This window comes from Penicillium nucicola (genome assembly GCF_028828085.1).
Source record: "Penicillium nucicola strain IBT 29836 chromosome Unknown utg000001l, whole genome shotgun sequence".
In the NCBI taxonomy this organism is placed as follows: Eukaryota; Fungi; Ascomycota; class Eurotiomycetes; order Eurotiales; family Aspergillaceae; genus Penicillium; species Penicillium nucicola.
Genome location: NW_026643125.1, coordinates 2,166,869 through 2,182,010, shown reverse-complemented (window position 1 = coordinate 2,182,010; position 15,142 = coordinate 2,166,869). Strand labels below are relative to the sequence as shown.

General features: G+C 45.8%; 1 protein-coding gene across 1 annotated transcript; it reads right to left on the bottom strand.

Annotated features, from left to right (window-relative positions):
- Positions 1–1,577: 1,577 nt before the first annotated feature.
- On the bottom strand, positions 1,578–3,472 carry N7511_000828 (CocE/NonD family hydrolase; the record flags this gene model as incomplete). The annotated part of the gene is made up of 3 exons (XM_057123253.1): positions 1,578–1,668; positions 1,721–3,214; positions 3,273–3,472. The coding sequence occupies 3 exons, from the start codon at positions 3,470–3,472 to the stop codon at positions 1,578–1,580; spliced, it is 1,785 nt and encodes a 594-aa protein (XP_056988986.1).
- Between the last annotated feature and the right edge of the window lie 11,670 nt (positions 3,473–15,142).

Below are 15,142 nucleotides of genomic sequence, written 5' to 3'. Positions count from 1 at the left end.
AGCATAAAATTCGCTAATTTAACTTATTTTGGCACTTCATGTGACCCTTCTACAGCTGACCAAGCACTCTTTTTCCATTACATAACAGATGTATCAGTGTGTTGTTACGCACTTGCTTCCGGGTCGTCGCTATGTTAGAAGACTTCTGGGTTATACTTGCCTGGTTGCTGACTTCCAACGTCAACGATCTGTCCCTCAACTTTACCGTTGCCTAAACGGCCTTATACGAGCTAGGTTCTTTTGAGGGTATCGAGGAGCGATGCCAAGTAGGGCGCCGATCAGATCTATACCGCAATAACCAATGATACGACTATCACGTGATCATGCGAGTAGTAGAACAGTCGACAAGTCGTCGAGTAGAACAGTTCTACTGTTCTACTTTCTACTCATCTACAGGAAGAACTCGGGATATATATAGGACCTCATGTATCTAGTCTAGTTCTTCGTGTTCAATCATCCATTGTTACTTGTGTCTACTGTTCAGAAACCTTTGTGACTCGTATAACTTGATTATAACTTGACAACACCACGGGAAGGCCTATATCTCGGTATAGACTAACTCGGCGCTCTACTTGGCATCGCTCCTCGATACCCTCAAAAGGACTTAGCCCGTATAAGGCCTGTTAGGCAGCGGTACGGTTGAGAGACAGATCGTTGAGGTTGGAAGTCAGCACGACAGGCAACTATAACCTAGGGAATCTTCTAATATAGCGACGACCCGGAAGCAAGTGCGTAACAGTATCTAGCTAAATTAAGGTCTTTTCTAGGATATCTCGTAATCGATCTATATTTAACTAGACGATTGATTTATATTCTTATACGTGCCATTATTATAGAGAAAAAAGCGCAAGTATACTTACAAATATAAAGAGGCCTAACTAATGAAGTTTGATTCAAAAGCCAACGAGTGAAGCAAATAAGGCATAGTTTGAGGCTACTATTGGTTCAAAGGAGGGCAAGAAGAACGGGGTGTAGCTTAGTACTTAATCTAGTGGCGTTTCAGTCATCTTAGTAGAGCTATTCTTCATACGCAGCTATAAAAGTGAAGGTTTTTGACATGATTCGTTGGCAGCTTCGTCAATCTTTGACAAGTGATAAATGCTATGTAACTCTATTCTGTCCGTACTTTAACTAGTGATTAATTCAAAGGAAGATCAGTTATTTCAATTGTACCAGAGGGAATAAACATTGTTAATGAGGCTATATATGCAACGAGAAGATCAAGTTGATTAGGAATCAACTTGAGCGGGGCAGAATGCACGGAATCTCAGAAGCTCGAGATCCTACTTTTTAAAACTTTCGTTGCTTTGCCTAGTTTTGGCCGGTTTCTTTACTATTTCCTGTTTCTCTATCTGTCCTTCCATTCCCATGGGCGAAAAGACCCAAGGGCTCCTAACTTGGGCCCTGTTACGCTTAGGTACGAGACGAAGAAGATCAACCAATGTAATAGCATTTCACGAAAAAACTAAGCATGAGGAAGGGAAGGAGAGAGGGCGAGAGAGCTGTCTAAATAGTATGTTAATGCCTTAAGTATTTGGCATCAACAAGAGCTATCTGTGGACCGTAATAGGGATCAATCATTCACTGGGAATGATGGGAAGTGTGACGTAGTTGGTGTAGTCAGGACCGAAGTTAATATGATTTTGACCCTTGAAAACAGCCTCCGACCTGTAGAACGGTTAGAAAAGCAAACACCCATTTTTTGTATTTGGAAGCGTACCTGTCAGTGGGGTCGTCATGGCCAAAGAATCCAGTCCCTGCGGTGTCTTCCGAGCTCACTTCCAAAACCAACCGACCACCTTCTTCGACAACCACACTCGTCGGCCAAATTTCCACATCGACGGGATATACCTCGCTTGGAATGACAGGTAGAACATCGGTGGAGTAATAGTCACGGTAAGGCAGCCAGGGGCGGTGGCGCGGATGCTGAGGATTTGTCTTTCGCAGAGACACACGAAGCCATCCCTTGGTCACTGGAACAGGCTCCCCGGCGGTGCCCGTGTAACAGATCTCTTCGCCAGAATGCGACAGATGACGCAGAGAAATGAACAAGTCGATGTCAGAGGGCGTGGTTCCATACCTATCTCTACTGACAGAAACATTGAGGTGGACCACAATATGGCCAGTGATCTCGGTTTCATGTTCAAATGCCATTGAACGGAATGTCACAATGCTGGAAAGGTCTTGCTGGTTCCCAAGAGCCCGATAACTAACCTTTTTGGGAAATGGCAGGGATGGCTTTTCGAATTGAAGCCCCCTATCTGCGGTTAGGAAAAGGGAGGTATATTGTGTCCTGGCCAATGGCCATTCGTTTTCCTTGCGGCGAAGGTAGCGCTTCTCTGCGATAGGGTCATTATATCCCACGTTCCCCTTGCGTAGGATAAGATCAACAGGAGGCATAGACCCCTTCTTGGTCCACCCCTCTCGATCCTGTCCCTTTAGCCAAGCATCGAGAAAGCTCCGCTGTACCTCTACTTCCTCGGGATAGTAGAATGGTAAGTCGTGCCGCCCCACGATGAAGCGGAGATACTTAAATTCCGATCCCGCCCAGAGGTATCCCAGGACATTTCCTCGTAGATGTAGTAACAGCCCACCAAGATTAGCCACGCTCAGAACAGGAACATTGACGTCTTGTAAGTTAATATTGACGGCTGCTTGCTCCTCACTATCTCGGAATCGCAGCTCATTTCGATCGACCTTATGTCGGTTTGCACGTAAGTCATCTGTGGAGAGATCACCATCAACTGTATCAGGCCCCCAGTTGCGCGCTGCTCGGCCAGGGAGCCCGAATTGGTTCGGTCCGACTTGGCGATTGAACCACATGTCAAGAAATTTGTTTGAGAGGATTCCACCATGTCGCAATGATTCACTGTACGGATCGGAGAATCCTTCCCAAGGAACAATCGCCGTCAGACCTTTAGGCTGACGTGCTGCAGCCTGCCATTGCGTGCCAGCATAGTAGCTGACGCCGAGTAGGCCCACCTTTCCAGTGCACCAAGGCTGCTGTGCGGCCCACTCAATTAAATCGCACATTCCATCGATTGTGGCTGCGGAAGTGACGTGCAGCACACCAGGCGATTGACCGATACCAATCTCATCCGCTCGGATTACAATGTAACCATGATCGGTCCAGTACTGAGGTGTTGGAGTCTCCCATGCAGAGTGCTCTGTTTGATGAGCTGGGTCGACTTCTGCGAAACTCTTTGGGTTGAACCTTGTGTTTGAGAGAACTTAGCGGGGTTAGAACCTACGAATATGTTTGAGCCACTCACTGCAGATAGGAAACATCTTTGCCATATGGGCCATATGTGAGAATCACGGGAAATGGGTTCTCTGCCGAAGCAGCCTTCGGTTTGTACACATTGCAGCGTAAGACACTACCGTTGCTCAGCGGCACGGAAACATTTTGCTCAAAAGTATACGAGTGGTTCGTGGAGTCGACCGTCTTGATGTCTCGAAATTGACTGGACATTTTGGTATGTTGCTCGTGCTTCGCAAGTGAGTCTGGCAGAAGACAAGAGAAAAAAATAAAAGAGAGAAAACTAGCTCAATTTAACAGACAGCGGGAGGGTCGAAATTCGGTATGAAATCATCAGATGAAAACGGTCACGGTACTGTTCGGTGGACCGACTCCGACTCCGACTCCGACTCCGACTCCGACTCCGACTCCGACCCCGGCATGGGCTGAATGCCCCCGAATCTTCGGATAACATTTTGTCAGAACCAGCTAAAAACGTACGAACTAGTAAATTTGTTGGCGAATGAGAACTACCGGAACCATCAGAAATATGCGATTGATTGATTGTTGATAAAATGAGTGGTACGCAGAGGATATGTTAAATACGCCTCTGCAGAGTTGGTCCATTGTTGATATGTCGATGGGAATAATTCCTCCGTGTCTTAGAGGACCCATAGGATACTCGAGATCGACATGGAAGTACTGTCTCGGAACCCCGTAATCACTTACAAAACATAAAGAAAGGCGGGGGACGAAGAAGACGAATAGGAGGCAGCCGTAAGTAACTGCTCCACATTCTCATATTCGAGATTGCGATATTCCATCCAGTTTCAATTGGTCTCATCAGTTAAAAATATTGAGCCAAAAATTCAGCGTCCCACAGATCACTCGGGCTATCCATTTCAACAGGTGATGAATTGAAGATTGTGAAAATTTGTTGAGATCGTCGAGGTCTCCTATAATGTGGTACGATGATGCTCTACGCCCGAATACGTCCAAATTTCTATACAAAACCAGTGGAAGAATGTGTCGGTTCGAGGATTTTGAGGTATTGACTGGTATTGGGTACCTGACTAATAGAATGGGGCCAGTTTCAAGATGTCGTCTGAAAATAGAACACATGAAGTCCTTGGTTGTTGTTGAGATATCAGTTTCGGAAAATGGCCATTCTCTATGCGATATAGGTGGACAGCTCGGCCGTGGAGTACATTAACTAAATGTCTCATAAGGTAATTCCCGGCCCCAGACACCCAGCTGTCCTAGACACCCCAGAGCGTCATACTGTCATACCAAAAAATGTAATTTCTTCGGTCACAGTACTATCAACAATGAGAAAGTAGTTTTCTTCGGTATTATATAGTATAGCATTCTGAGCATGAAAAATAGCATGGCATAAGTAAGGTACACAAAAAATTATCATTTACTCGCATTACCAAGAATACGCTCTGGTTGTGACGGGTTAGACCCGCTGTTCCGCTTGTTCCATTTCATTCTCTTCTCCAAGCTTTTGGTAAACAGAATGTTGGCTAAGTCAGTATTAAATCAATTTGGCTTCAGCCCTTCACATTGGTCTAGTACGCCGATATATATCTCAAGAGTGTGAAGCCTTAAAAATTCTTGTTAACCTGATAAATGTCTTGAGCGAGGCATATCTAGTGATAGGATAGACTTAGACCTAATGCTAAGCCTTGAGTCTTGAAAAATCAAGTCGTAGAATATCGCATTTACTATGGTGTTTCGCGTGTTCAAATCGGCCGGGAACCGTTAAAAAGCGAGATTCTTTGGTTCCGTACGGCCCATGAAATGACGGTTTTGGTGGACCAAGCACTGGAATCAATCATGTATTGAACACGTTGGTAGGATGGGCAGAATGGGCAGAATTGCTTAGCCAAATATTCCCCACCCTTGCTGAAAGAGGGTAGAAGGCTCAAGTCCAGCAAACTCGACACCCACTTCCGCAAAGGGTAAATTATACCAGCTATCATCTTGCAAAGCACTGGGAAGTGACGTTGATATGCCTTGAGATCCCATTGTAGCCTGTTGCTGCGAGTCGTGCCCGTTACCTCTGGATACAAATGTGTCTTGCGGCAAAATATGGGCTTCTGGTGCGTCTATCACCCAGGGGCATGGTTGTTCGTGAGAGGAATATGTTGATTGGCCATGGCTGTCACGAACTGTGGGCTGCCGGGCAGTGACAAAATATCCATGGGCTGAATTTAAAGGGCGAGTAGGTTCGACGGAGCTACCCTCCAAGGCTCTTGTATCACCCGTGGCGGAAAGAGTGTTTTCTGGGGCCGCGGCACATCGGGATAGCTTTCTATTTGTAGAGATATCAACCCGCAAAACGGCCTGCAGGGCGGCATGGAGCTTTTCCCACTAGATTAAATAGTGAGTAAAGCGCAGCGAGTTCAGTAAAGTATACTTACTGGGTGTTGCAGGGGTCTCCAATAAACTCGAAGAGCATCCAATAAATGCAAAATAGATTCAACAGTAGCCAATCTGCGATTTGTTGTGTGCGCTTCGACAGGCGTTTCATCATATTCTTCGCCTCGACAGGAGATCGTAATCGCCAAGAACAATGTACCTATAACGAAAGCACCATAACCAACCAGAGGAGGTATGCATGTGACATCGTTTTGGCCCCTAAAGTAAGGAGCCAATAGGTCTTCAAATAAATCCGCATGATGTATGACAATTTCAGCGCTTTTCTTTCGAATTTGAGGACTGATTGCGGGATCAGTGGGCATACGAGAAAACAACGGGACGACCATCGAGTGCAAGGTAATTTGGCATTGATGGTAAAGGGTGTCATGGACAAGGATTAGAAGGTTGCTTTCACAGGCTACATCGACTCTACAACCTTGGTCCCTTGTAGAAATTGCGTCTTCAAAGAGCGCGGTTGCCAAGCGCGATAGTCTTCGTGCATTATCGAGATTTTGGGCTGTTGTTGAGAAAGTGTAGTCAGAAACAAAAAGTTGGACCTTGACCCTATGAAATGTAAATGAATCATTCTCAGTACTTGAAGAGCTATTGTAGGTAGATCGTCTTCTTACCAGACACCCACCATCTTTGCTAAGAATGCTGATGCCGTGAGCGGGATGTGGTTTAAGTTGGGAGATTCAACAAGAATTGAACACCAATTCTGGTCCATCTTCTCCGTTAGGCTTATGGATGGTGTATGTGATATAGCATTAGGAAGTGGTAACATGGCAACCTCTTCCCAAGCTGACCTGATGTACGGTTCTGGTTCCATGATTATGGATGTGGATATCCAGCAAGCCCAGAAGCATCGTCGGCCAAGTTCTGATTCCAATGATGTATCAGATTGTTTGTAATCGCCAATCATCTTGTTACTGTACCCAAGAAGATGGCAGGAGCGATAAGCCATTGCTATTAACACGTCAACTAGAGATTCCTTTCATAGGAAATAGAATCTAGGCTATGACGAAGGACCATCCTCGGGGCTCAAGGCTTACCAAGACATAAGCTGCCTTTCCTAGGCTCCCCAGTGCTAAACCAGTAAAGCTGTAGGCATTCAAGCGCTTGAACAACCATGAGAGATGGATTCTCCAAGACCAAGTGCATTGCCTCTTTTGTGGCGAAATTGGCCCACGGCAGACCGTTTGATTGATATGCACTTAAAAGCTTCAACTCATATGGTTGCTGTACATACGTTTTGCTGGATTCGTTTTGTGGGTGAAGAAACCTTTGAACAATTGTTAGCTTAGTAGCCCCGCAAAAAGGCAGATAACATACAGTGCAGCCAGCGCAAAGATGGCCTTGAGTAAGACCGCGTGAACTTTTCCCTCTAGATATTGTTGGAAAATAGCGGGTTTGTAGAACAGCAGTGGTGCATTGTATATCCGAGTAAAATAAATCTCAAGCAATGGCAGACCGATGGCTATTGATGGCAAAGCGGGTTGGTCAGAGTCACGAGGCAACACTGTAGTGTTAGAGATCATATTGCGTAAGTGATTCGGGTATGTCTTGAGCATGAATGGTCAGTTTATTATTCAAAATCATGCATATAGCACATTTTGTGACATCGAATGCCCCTGGACATACATCAGACAAAATTGGACTTGCTCCGCTTAAGCTTCTAGCTTCGTCTCCTGATCGGTCACCATTAGGAAAGGAGGCATGATTCTTACTGCTTTCCGTATAGCTAGAGGCTACCAGATTGTTAGTTGGACAGCCTGACATGGCGATAAATGTATGTCTACCAGGGGTTGGGCCATCTTGAATTGGTGAATCATGGCCAGAATTGTTGTGAATGACAGGGGATCCACCAGTAGCTTGCTCTCGGCTGCGGGCAGCCGTTCTGCGCGTATGCTGGGAGCTCTGCTGATCTCTCGTTGTCCGTCGATTTGGAGGTTCCGGATAGATACATGTAGCATGAAGTCTCTTGCATCGGGCGCATACAGTGCGATCACGGCTACACTTGAGCTAGCAGTTATTGTGTTTTAGTAAGGGACGTGGTTTCGCGGAAGACGGGGAGTCACAAATCACCTTTTGATTCCTACACCTCAGGCATGCAGTAGTAGAACGTTGGGAATTACCCTGTGAGCGACTGCGGCTTATTGCAGGAGTGTCCATTGTCGCTTCGCATGGAGGAAATCTTTGTACTTACGAGGACAGATCTCCCCGGGTCAGGCCAAATGTGAATGCTCTTTACACCGCCTAAACCTTCAAGACGTAACGTAATTCACAACCGAGCGGCCACCACAACCGAGTGGCCACCCCACCAAAAACGCATCATTATTAATGCATCTATCTCAACCAAAACGCTAATAAATTCATTAAACTATACGCGAGATCCCTTATTACATGCAGTTCTCTTATGACCTAGGATTCCACAATCTGAGCATCTCGGTGGGGCTCTCGTACGTGGTAATGAAGGTAAAAAACCCTGGTTTACCTCACCTAATACTGGCGCTGAATTAGCCTGTATAGGCTGGGATATCAGGTCTGATGCCTCTTTCACTGTAAGGCCACCTTCGTAAAGTATCTGCCTTGTAGATCTAGCCTTTTTTTGCCTCTTCTTCTCGTTTGCAGCGCGTAAATCACTAACTTCCTTCTCAAGAATAGCTGCCGAATGCATTGTGATTTGACAGGCTTTTAAAACCTGATTTATCGCAGAATTTAGCGGGCTCGGGGGGCTTTTTGAGCGCTGTTTTAATAAGGCTTTTATCGAAGAAGCTTGTTTTTGTAATTGGACGTAATTTGAGGGCGTTTTTGGCTCCCACTCGCTCCCTCGGCTTGAGGGGGGGGGGTAGGCGTACGAATGCAGATATTGAGCTTTGAGATAACCCGATCAGGGTTATAAGGCACTAAACCGGTAGCACCGAAGCTATTCTTAATAGTCTCCGATTTAAACGCCGTGATTCGAGCGGTCGAGTAGGCTTCGAGGAAGTCTAGTTTATCAATATGATCGACTCCGGCACGCATTTTCGACTCAACAAGCTCGGCGTATACCTGTTTTAACACCGCAAAACAGCCAATATCGAGAGGCTGTAAAAGGTGAGATGAATGCGGAGGCATACAAATTGCGACAATATTGTTTTCCTTGCAAATTTTGTCGAATTGTGGTGTTAAATGACTACCGTGGCCGTCAAGTATCAACAGTCTATACCTCCCCTTCGTACGTAACGAAGTAGACGGAATAAAGAGCTTTTCAAGCCACCGAAGGCCAATTGCATCAGACGTCCATCCATTCGTACTAACTTCAAGTCTCCAATCATCCGGAAGGCCATCGAACCAAGATTCGATAAAGACTTTGCCCTTAAAGATCACACACGGAGGAAGCGCCCACCCTAACGCACTTATACATTCAATTGTAGTAACCCACGCGCGATTTCCGGGTTGTAAAAGCGATCAGCGGCCATAGTATTCGTTTCTCGTGACAACTTTTGCGGTCGCAATTAAGCCCATTGCAAAACCAGTCTCGTCAAAGTTATAGATATCAGCGGAATCGATACCATATTGAAGGATAGTCTTTTGGACGAGAGAAAACCACTGAGACATAACCCTAGGATCTTCGCATTTGGCTCGCTGATAGTCGTAACGTCTCGAGAAACGAGACGTAAGTGTAGGATGCCTTTTTATAAAGTTTGAAACCCAGTTTTCGCCGACCGTAACAGGGGGTATAGATCCACGCGCCGCCAGTAGTATATTGGCTATTTCTCGTACAGTTGACGGTCGAGGGGCTGCTCCACGTGAATCCAAAGAGATAATCCATTTTTCAAGTGAATCCTCTTCAATCTCTGTCAATTTCAGACCATTGGCGCGTGATTCATCGCGAGAAACGTGGCCAGCAATACGGCGGCGGAGAGTCGTACGAGGCACATCAAATCGGTTTGCTGCCTCTTGAATTGAGACAATTTCTTGCTTCTTAATAGCCTTAATAGCTAGTAAGATCCTACCCTCTTGCTCTGTACGTTTTTGAGCAGATTGAGTACGAATTGGTGGCATAATGGGTGATTAAACAAGAAAGGTCTGATTCTGTGACACGTTTTTTGGTGGGGTGGCCACTCGGTTGTGGTGGCCGCTCGGTTGTGAATTACGTTAGTGCGGATGTGGTCTGACGTCATCATATCTCAATCAGCAGATCCACACCACCCTCGCGGGAGCGCGATCGAACACATCCTATGAGCGGCACGACTTCATATTGCATTCAAGCGCATGTTTGACTATCTATTCTGAGATATATATCGTGAGTTCCGAGTTTATTGGAAATCAACTTGGATGTTCATATAGTCGAAGAAGTTAATTTTGTGGAGATAATCGATTTCAAAATTTCTAGATAGTGGTAGGCGACTCGGTCGGGCGGGAGGTACGTTAGCTTATATCCTGACTTTATGAACGGTCTATTGTGCCTTATTGCCTTCACAGAGGCGTTGTAATCAGGTGGCTCTATTGAGATGATTCCAAGAAAATTCAAACGAGAAGACAGGGACGTGACCTGTTTCCAAACTACTCTAAGCCCATGGCTACTGAAACTAGAAATGCTAAATATCAATTCATTCGAGCGACCTGTGCGGTCTCGCAGACGGCCAAATCTGGATTAAAATGACATAATTGACCACCATTCACTTGATCATAACTCCAAGGCCCTTCAAGAGCGGAAATCGGAGTGCACTTTAGCCACGAAACAAGAGCTACGGATAGTAGTCATGTGCGGTACTGTTTGCCCGAGATTAATTTTATGATTATCGAACATTCCCAGGACTCTACGAGGATTCTACTAGATTTTCTCTAGGAAAGTCTCGGTGGGACGGAGCTATGGGAAAAAAAAAGTCAGGTTCATGGCTGAGGTCTAAAGTCGACGACAGATGGGTTTCCGGGGAGACAGGAACGCATAGATTAAAGCATGAGGGGGCCTAATGGGTCTCATGGCCTTTCGCTCACAACGTCCCTATAGAATGCCAATCTCCGTAGTATTACTCTTGCTCAATTTTAGTCTATTCATGGTTCAGGCTGACGTTTGAAAACTTGTATGTATCGCTGTGACTCGGACTATTCGATAGACTAGCCAACTTAACGAGGTCACTTTCTCACAAACTTCACTTCAACACCACTGGGGTACATCAATATAAAAATATCTCTTGTGATCGACTTCTGAGACGTCTCAGTAAATGATAAGCTGTATCGAGATATGATGTAACCCAAAGTGAGGGTGATCTCCGCAAGAGCGAAGCTGTTTGCAGAATCGAAATGGGTTAGCATTGGTGACAGTCAAGTTAATTTTCTTAGAAATAATTCTTACTTCTGGCCAATGCACATGCGTGATCCTTTGGAGAAAGTGCACATCCACTGCTCAAGACTACTCGCGCTTGGGCCGATGCATCTTTCAGGGTTGAACTTTCTTGCATCGGGACCCCAAGCATCCTCACTTGTATGCATGGTGTACGCCAACATTGATACAACGGTCTAAGTTGAAAACACAAGGTTAGTCTTAGATTAGCTTGTTAGAGATAGAGAAGCGTACGCCTGGGGGGACCAATTTATCCTCCACAATGAAAGGTGGCCCCTCAGGCACCACACGAGGAAGGCGCCCAGTGACTGCCATGCTAAGTCGAATGCATTCTTTCATACCTGCGTGCTGTAAAGTGAGACTAAGTGCGTTTAGTCAAAAAGGTTCCTCTTAAGACAATACGTAAAGCTATCCGATCCAGACTTACCAAATAGGCACATTTCTCGAGATCTTGAAGCGAAAATTCCCCAATCGGATTCTACAATATAGTTTTGATTGCATCCTGGAGTTTAGCATACACAGTCCGATCCCTGAGGATATGAACTAGCCCCGTTGTCAATGTCGATGCAGTGGTGTCGGCCCCTGCGATAAGGATATCCATCGCCACTGTCACTTTGTCCTCGTCAAGACAATGAATCCAAGCTCTCAAAAATAGCAGGATGGCTCGTGTTATTTCCATGGGTCTGCCGGTGCCTCATACATGATGCCGCGTACTGCAAAGTAGTTTGATCAGCAATCATTATGATGAAAAAGATTCATCACATATGAAATTTTTAGAAAAGAGAGCAAACATAAACATGCCAATGGCATACTTCTTGAATATCCAGAATTTTTGCAATCTTGGGGTTCAACTCTTTGAGCAAATTTCGGGGCATTTTCTTGGACAGCTTTCGTAGCAGAGGGCGGTACTGCATTTCTTATATACTTTGCGCTGCAATGTCAAAGCCTCGCAAGAACCACGATTCAAAAGAGTCTGTTTGATCATTGATCATTTCGGCTGACTTCGCAAATGCGAATTTCATGATGATTTCGGTCGTCATCACTCTACACACCGATGTTTCATTAGCGGCTGAAGGAAAAATGAATTGACATATCAATTATTTCGATTCATGTGGGTGGGCCTCTTACCGGAAGGCATCATAGACTTTAATAGGGCCCCGCAGGCAAAGCCGGTCAATCTTCTCGAGCAACAGAGATAGTTTTTTTTTGCATTACTGACTTCAATTTAAAAACTCCTTGGCGTGAGAACATTGGATTCAACAACCGCCGTCGCGCTTTATGTAGCTGAGGATCTGTCTCGGAATATAGAGTGTGAGGGGTGTTGAATCCATCATAGAATGGTGCAAGCTTCAAGAAAGGCTTGGATTGATGGTAGATGACCTTGTATATTTCAACGTCGGTAATATGCAGTTCATTCGGTGCGATGCGAAGGGCCTTGGTTCCTATATTATTCAGTCAGACCCAGTGGTCAGGGAAATCAGACACAATTGGGCGAACCATATTCGCGGTGCAGTCGTTCAAACTCCTCCTCGGGAAACCGTTTCTTGCTCTCTTGGCAAAGCCACTTATCAGACTGAGCGGCCTCCTGAGGCCCGGAAAATTGTTTCAAAGAATCACAACGCTTTCCATAAAGGGCGCGGAGTTAATTCAGCAAAAGGATCGACGCTAGTATGACTTCCCGCATATTGTAGCTAGGGACATCCAAGTTTTGATATCCATTGAAGATATAGCCTGTGACTGAACGAGATGAAAGCTCTGAAGAAGGATAAGAGGATAATAACCTTGGGGTAAATACAGTAAATATGACCGGCAGGATTGGGCTTGATTCTGAATTGATTAGACTCCCCCATCACGTTAGGTGGCATCGGCAGGTGGGGGCGCTTTGCCAAGTAAAGACCAACAATTCTCAATATTGATTTTCAGCTGTGGACGAATGTCTCGCACACAATGACTTTGCAGTGGAGAGCCTTCGAAAATATTGTCATTGAAGAACAAAGAAGCAAGAGGCAAAAAATGACATCGGGTACTCTACATGTAGGGCGAACTTGTTGCGGTAACTTACTCCCGCTCATTGATGCAAAAGATGATCTGGAATATATTCGGGTTAGTGATGATGATGATTACGTTGGCCTGATGTAGCTCACTACTATATTTATGCTGTGCGGGAGTGCTGTCAGGCCTGCCGACAGCTTCAAGGTGGTTGCCAGCCCACACTGAACAGCCGTTGATATGGCTCGCCTAGCGAGCCCCTTGAGTGGCCGTTGCAGAATATTGTTCCCTCCATAAGCACGAAAAAGCAAGGAACTTAAACGAAACTTCGCTTTCGCCCCCCTCCTTCACCCACGATACTCAACGCTGTCCTCAAAGTTCTCTCCTTACGAAGCCATATGGCTGTCGGCTGCTGCTCTTGTGTTCGCTCGCATCGAGTGAGTACAGTGGCCCTAGCACTGCACTCCTGACGGGCGCTATCCTTCTCTTTCCGTCACACTGTTTTTAGGTGTCATTTTTTTTCGTCGCCCTCTTCCACACCGAGAGTCATCGGCTCGGTTGTTTGGAATTATTTGGAAAGATCTACCCGTATTATGAATTCGGCCACAATCACGCGGGTCTCTAGCTGCGCTAGAAGCTTCTCGCTTTGAAGAGCGACTCCGCAGTCGGACAGAGCGTTTCTCATCTAACTATTCTCCTCCTGGGAAATCGGGCACTCAATCAAGGTATGATTAGTGACTGTATTACATTGCTGAATAATTTAATCGCTTCAATAGAAGTGGGGCTTAGTGGGTATCATGTCGTGGTTGCATCGGGATGTGGACAAACAAAGGGAGGAGAGCCGAGCGAACAAGTCCCGTACGCCTTGTTGCGACTTATGTAAGCGGAGCCCACAGCCCAAGAGATAAGGGGTTTGGTAAGATGATATCATCAATTCCAACTGCTCAGCATGCACGTTAAATTCATGTGGTACCGGTTTTACGGGTAGCATAGTCAGAGTCATAAACGCTGATAGGACCTTAAGGGAAAAGTCGATCAATCTTCTCCAGTAACGACGACAGTTTCTTTCGCATGACAGGCTCCGATTTGAAAACATCTTAGCGCGAGAACATAGGGTCCAGCAAGCCTCTTTGCACTTTATATTGGGTATCAGTTTCGGCAAAGAGGGTGTGGGTGGTTGAACCCGTCGTAGAATGGTGCATGCTTTGGGAAACGCTTGGCCTGATGGTAAAACACTTTGTAGGACTGGATATCGGTAATGTGAAGTTCATTTGGCGCAATTCGAAGCGCCTTTGTTCCTATTTTGTAATCAGTGTTTATCGACAGTTCAGGGGAGCGAGCGAAATCGGACGAACTATATTTGCGGTGCAGTCGCTCAAACACCTCCGGGAATATTTTCTTACTCTCTTAGTAGATTCCTTGTCAGGTGCACAAGCCTCTCGTGGACCCGGAAATTCCCTTAAAGGATGGAAGTAAAGCCTGTAGAGCATAGGCACGTATTTTAGCGTATCGCTATGCCTATGAGAGCCGCGGTCCAATGTTGATAACGGGGATATTCCAGAAATTGGGATTCAACAGCGACAACCATGATCCAACGGGGAGCAGTGCTTTTGCGCAGGGTCAGAGAAAGGGACACTGGATCACCACAATATGGCTTTCGGAATAAACATAGCGTATATTAGATCGATTTAGCGTTCTTGCTGCGAAACAAATTAGTTTGGGCTAAGTTGAAGCAAGGATAATATGCGCAATTTCGGCATGTTGGGGCACTTTGCCGACCACGAACCAGAATGTCTGGTAAGCCTACGCTGCACGGATAAGACGGAACGCCAGAAACGTTCACGCTCAATTCGGCAAATAGCTCACGAAGGAGGCATATATATTGCAGAAGGGCTACAGCTAGCTCGGTAGCCAGAACCGCCAGTAAAAGATAGCTAGGTAGTGTCGCATGAGGCGCGGGAATCGGCGCAACAAGCAAATTTACCACGCAAGAGGGCTTCTCCAAGGTGTATTGGGGTGGGAGGTAGGACAGGACATAAGACTAATCGATGTAGTGCGACGACTCTTTAGTCGAAGTATTAAAGTGCATTTCAATAGTTTGGAGTCGCGCATCTGCCACCCCTTCCTATACGCCTTATTTCACTATACTTACATTACCAAAA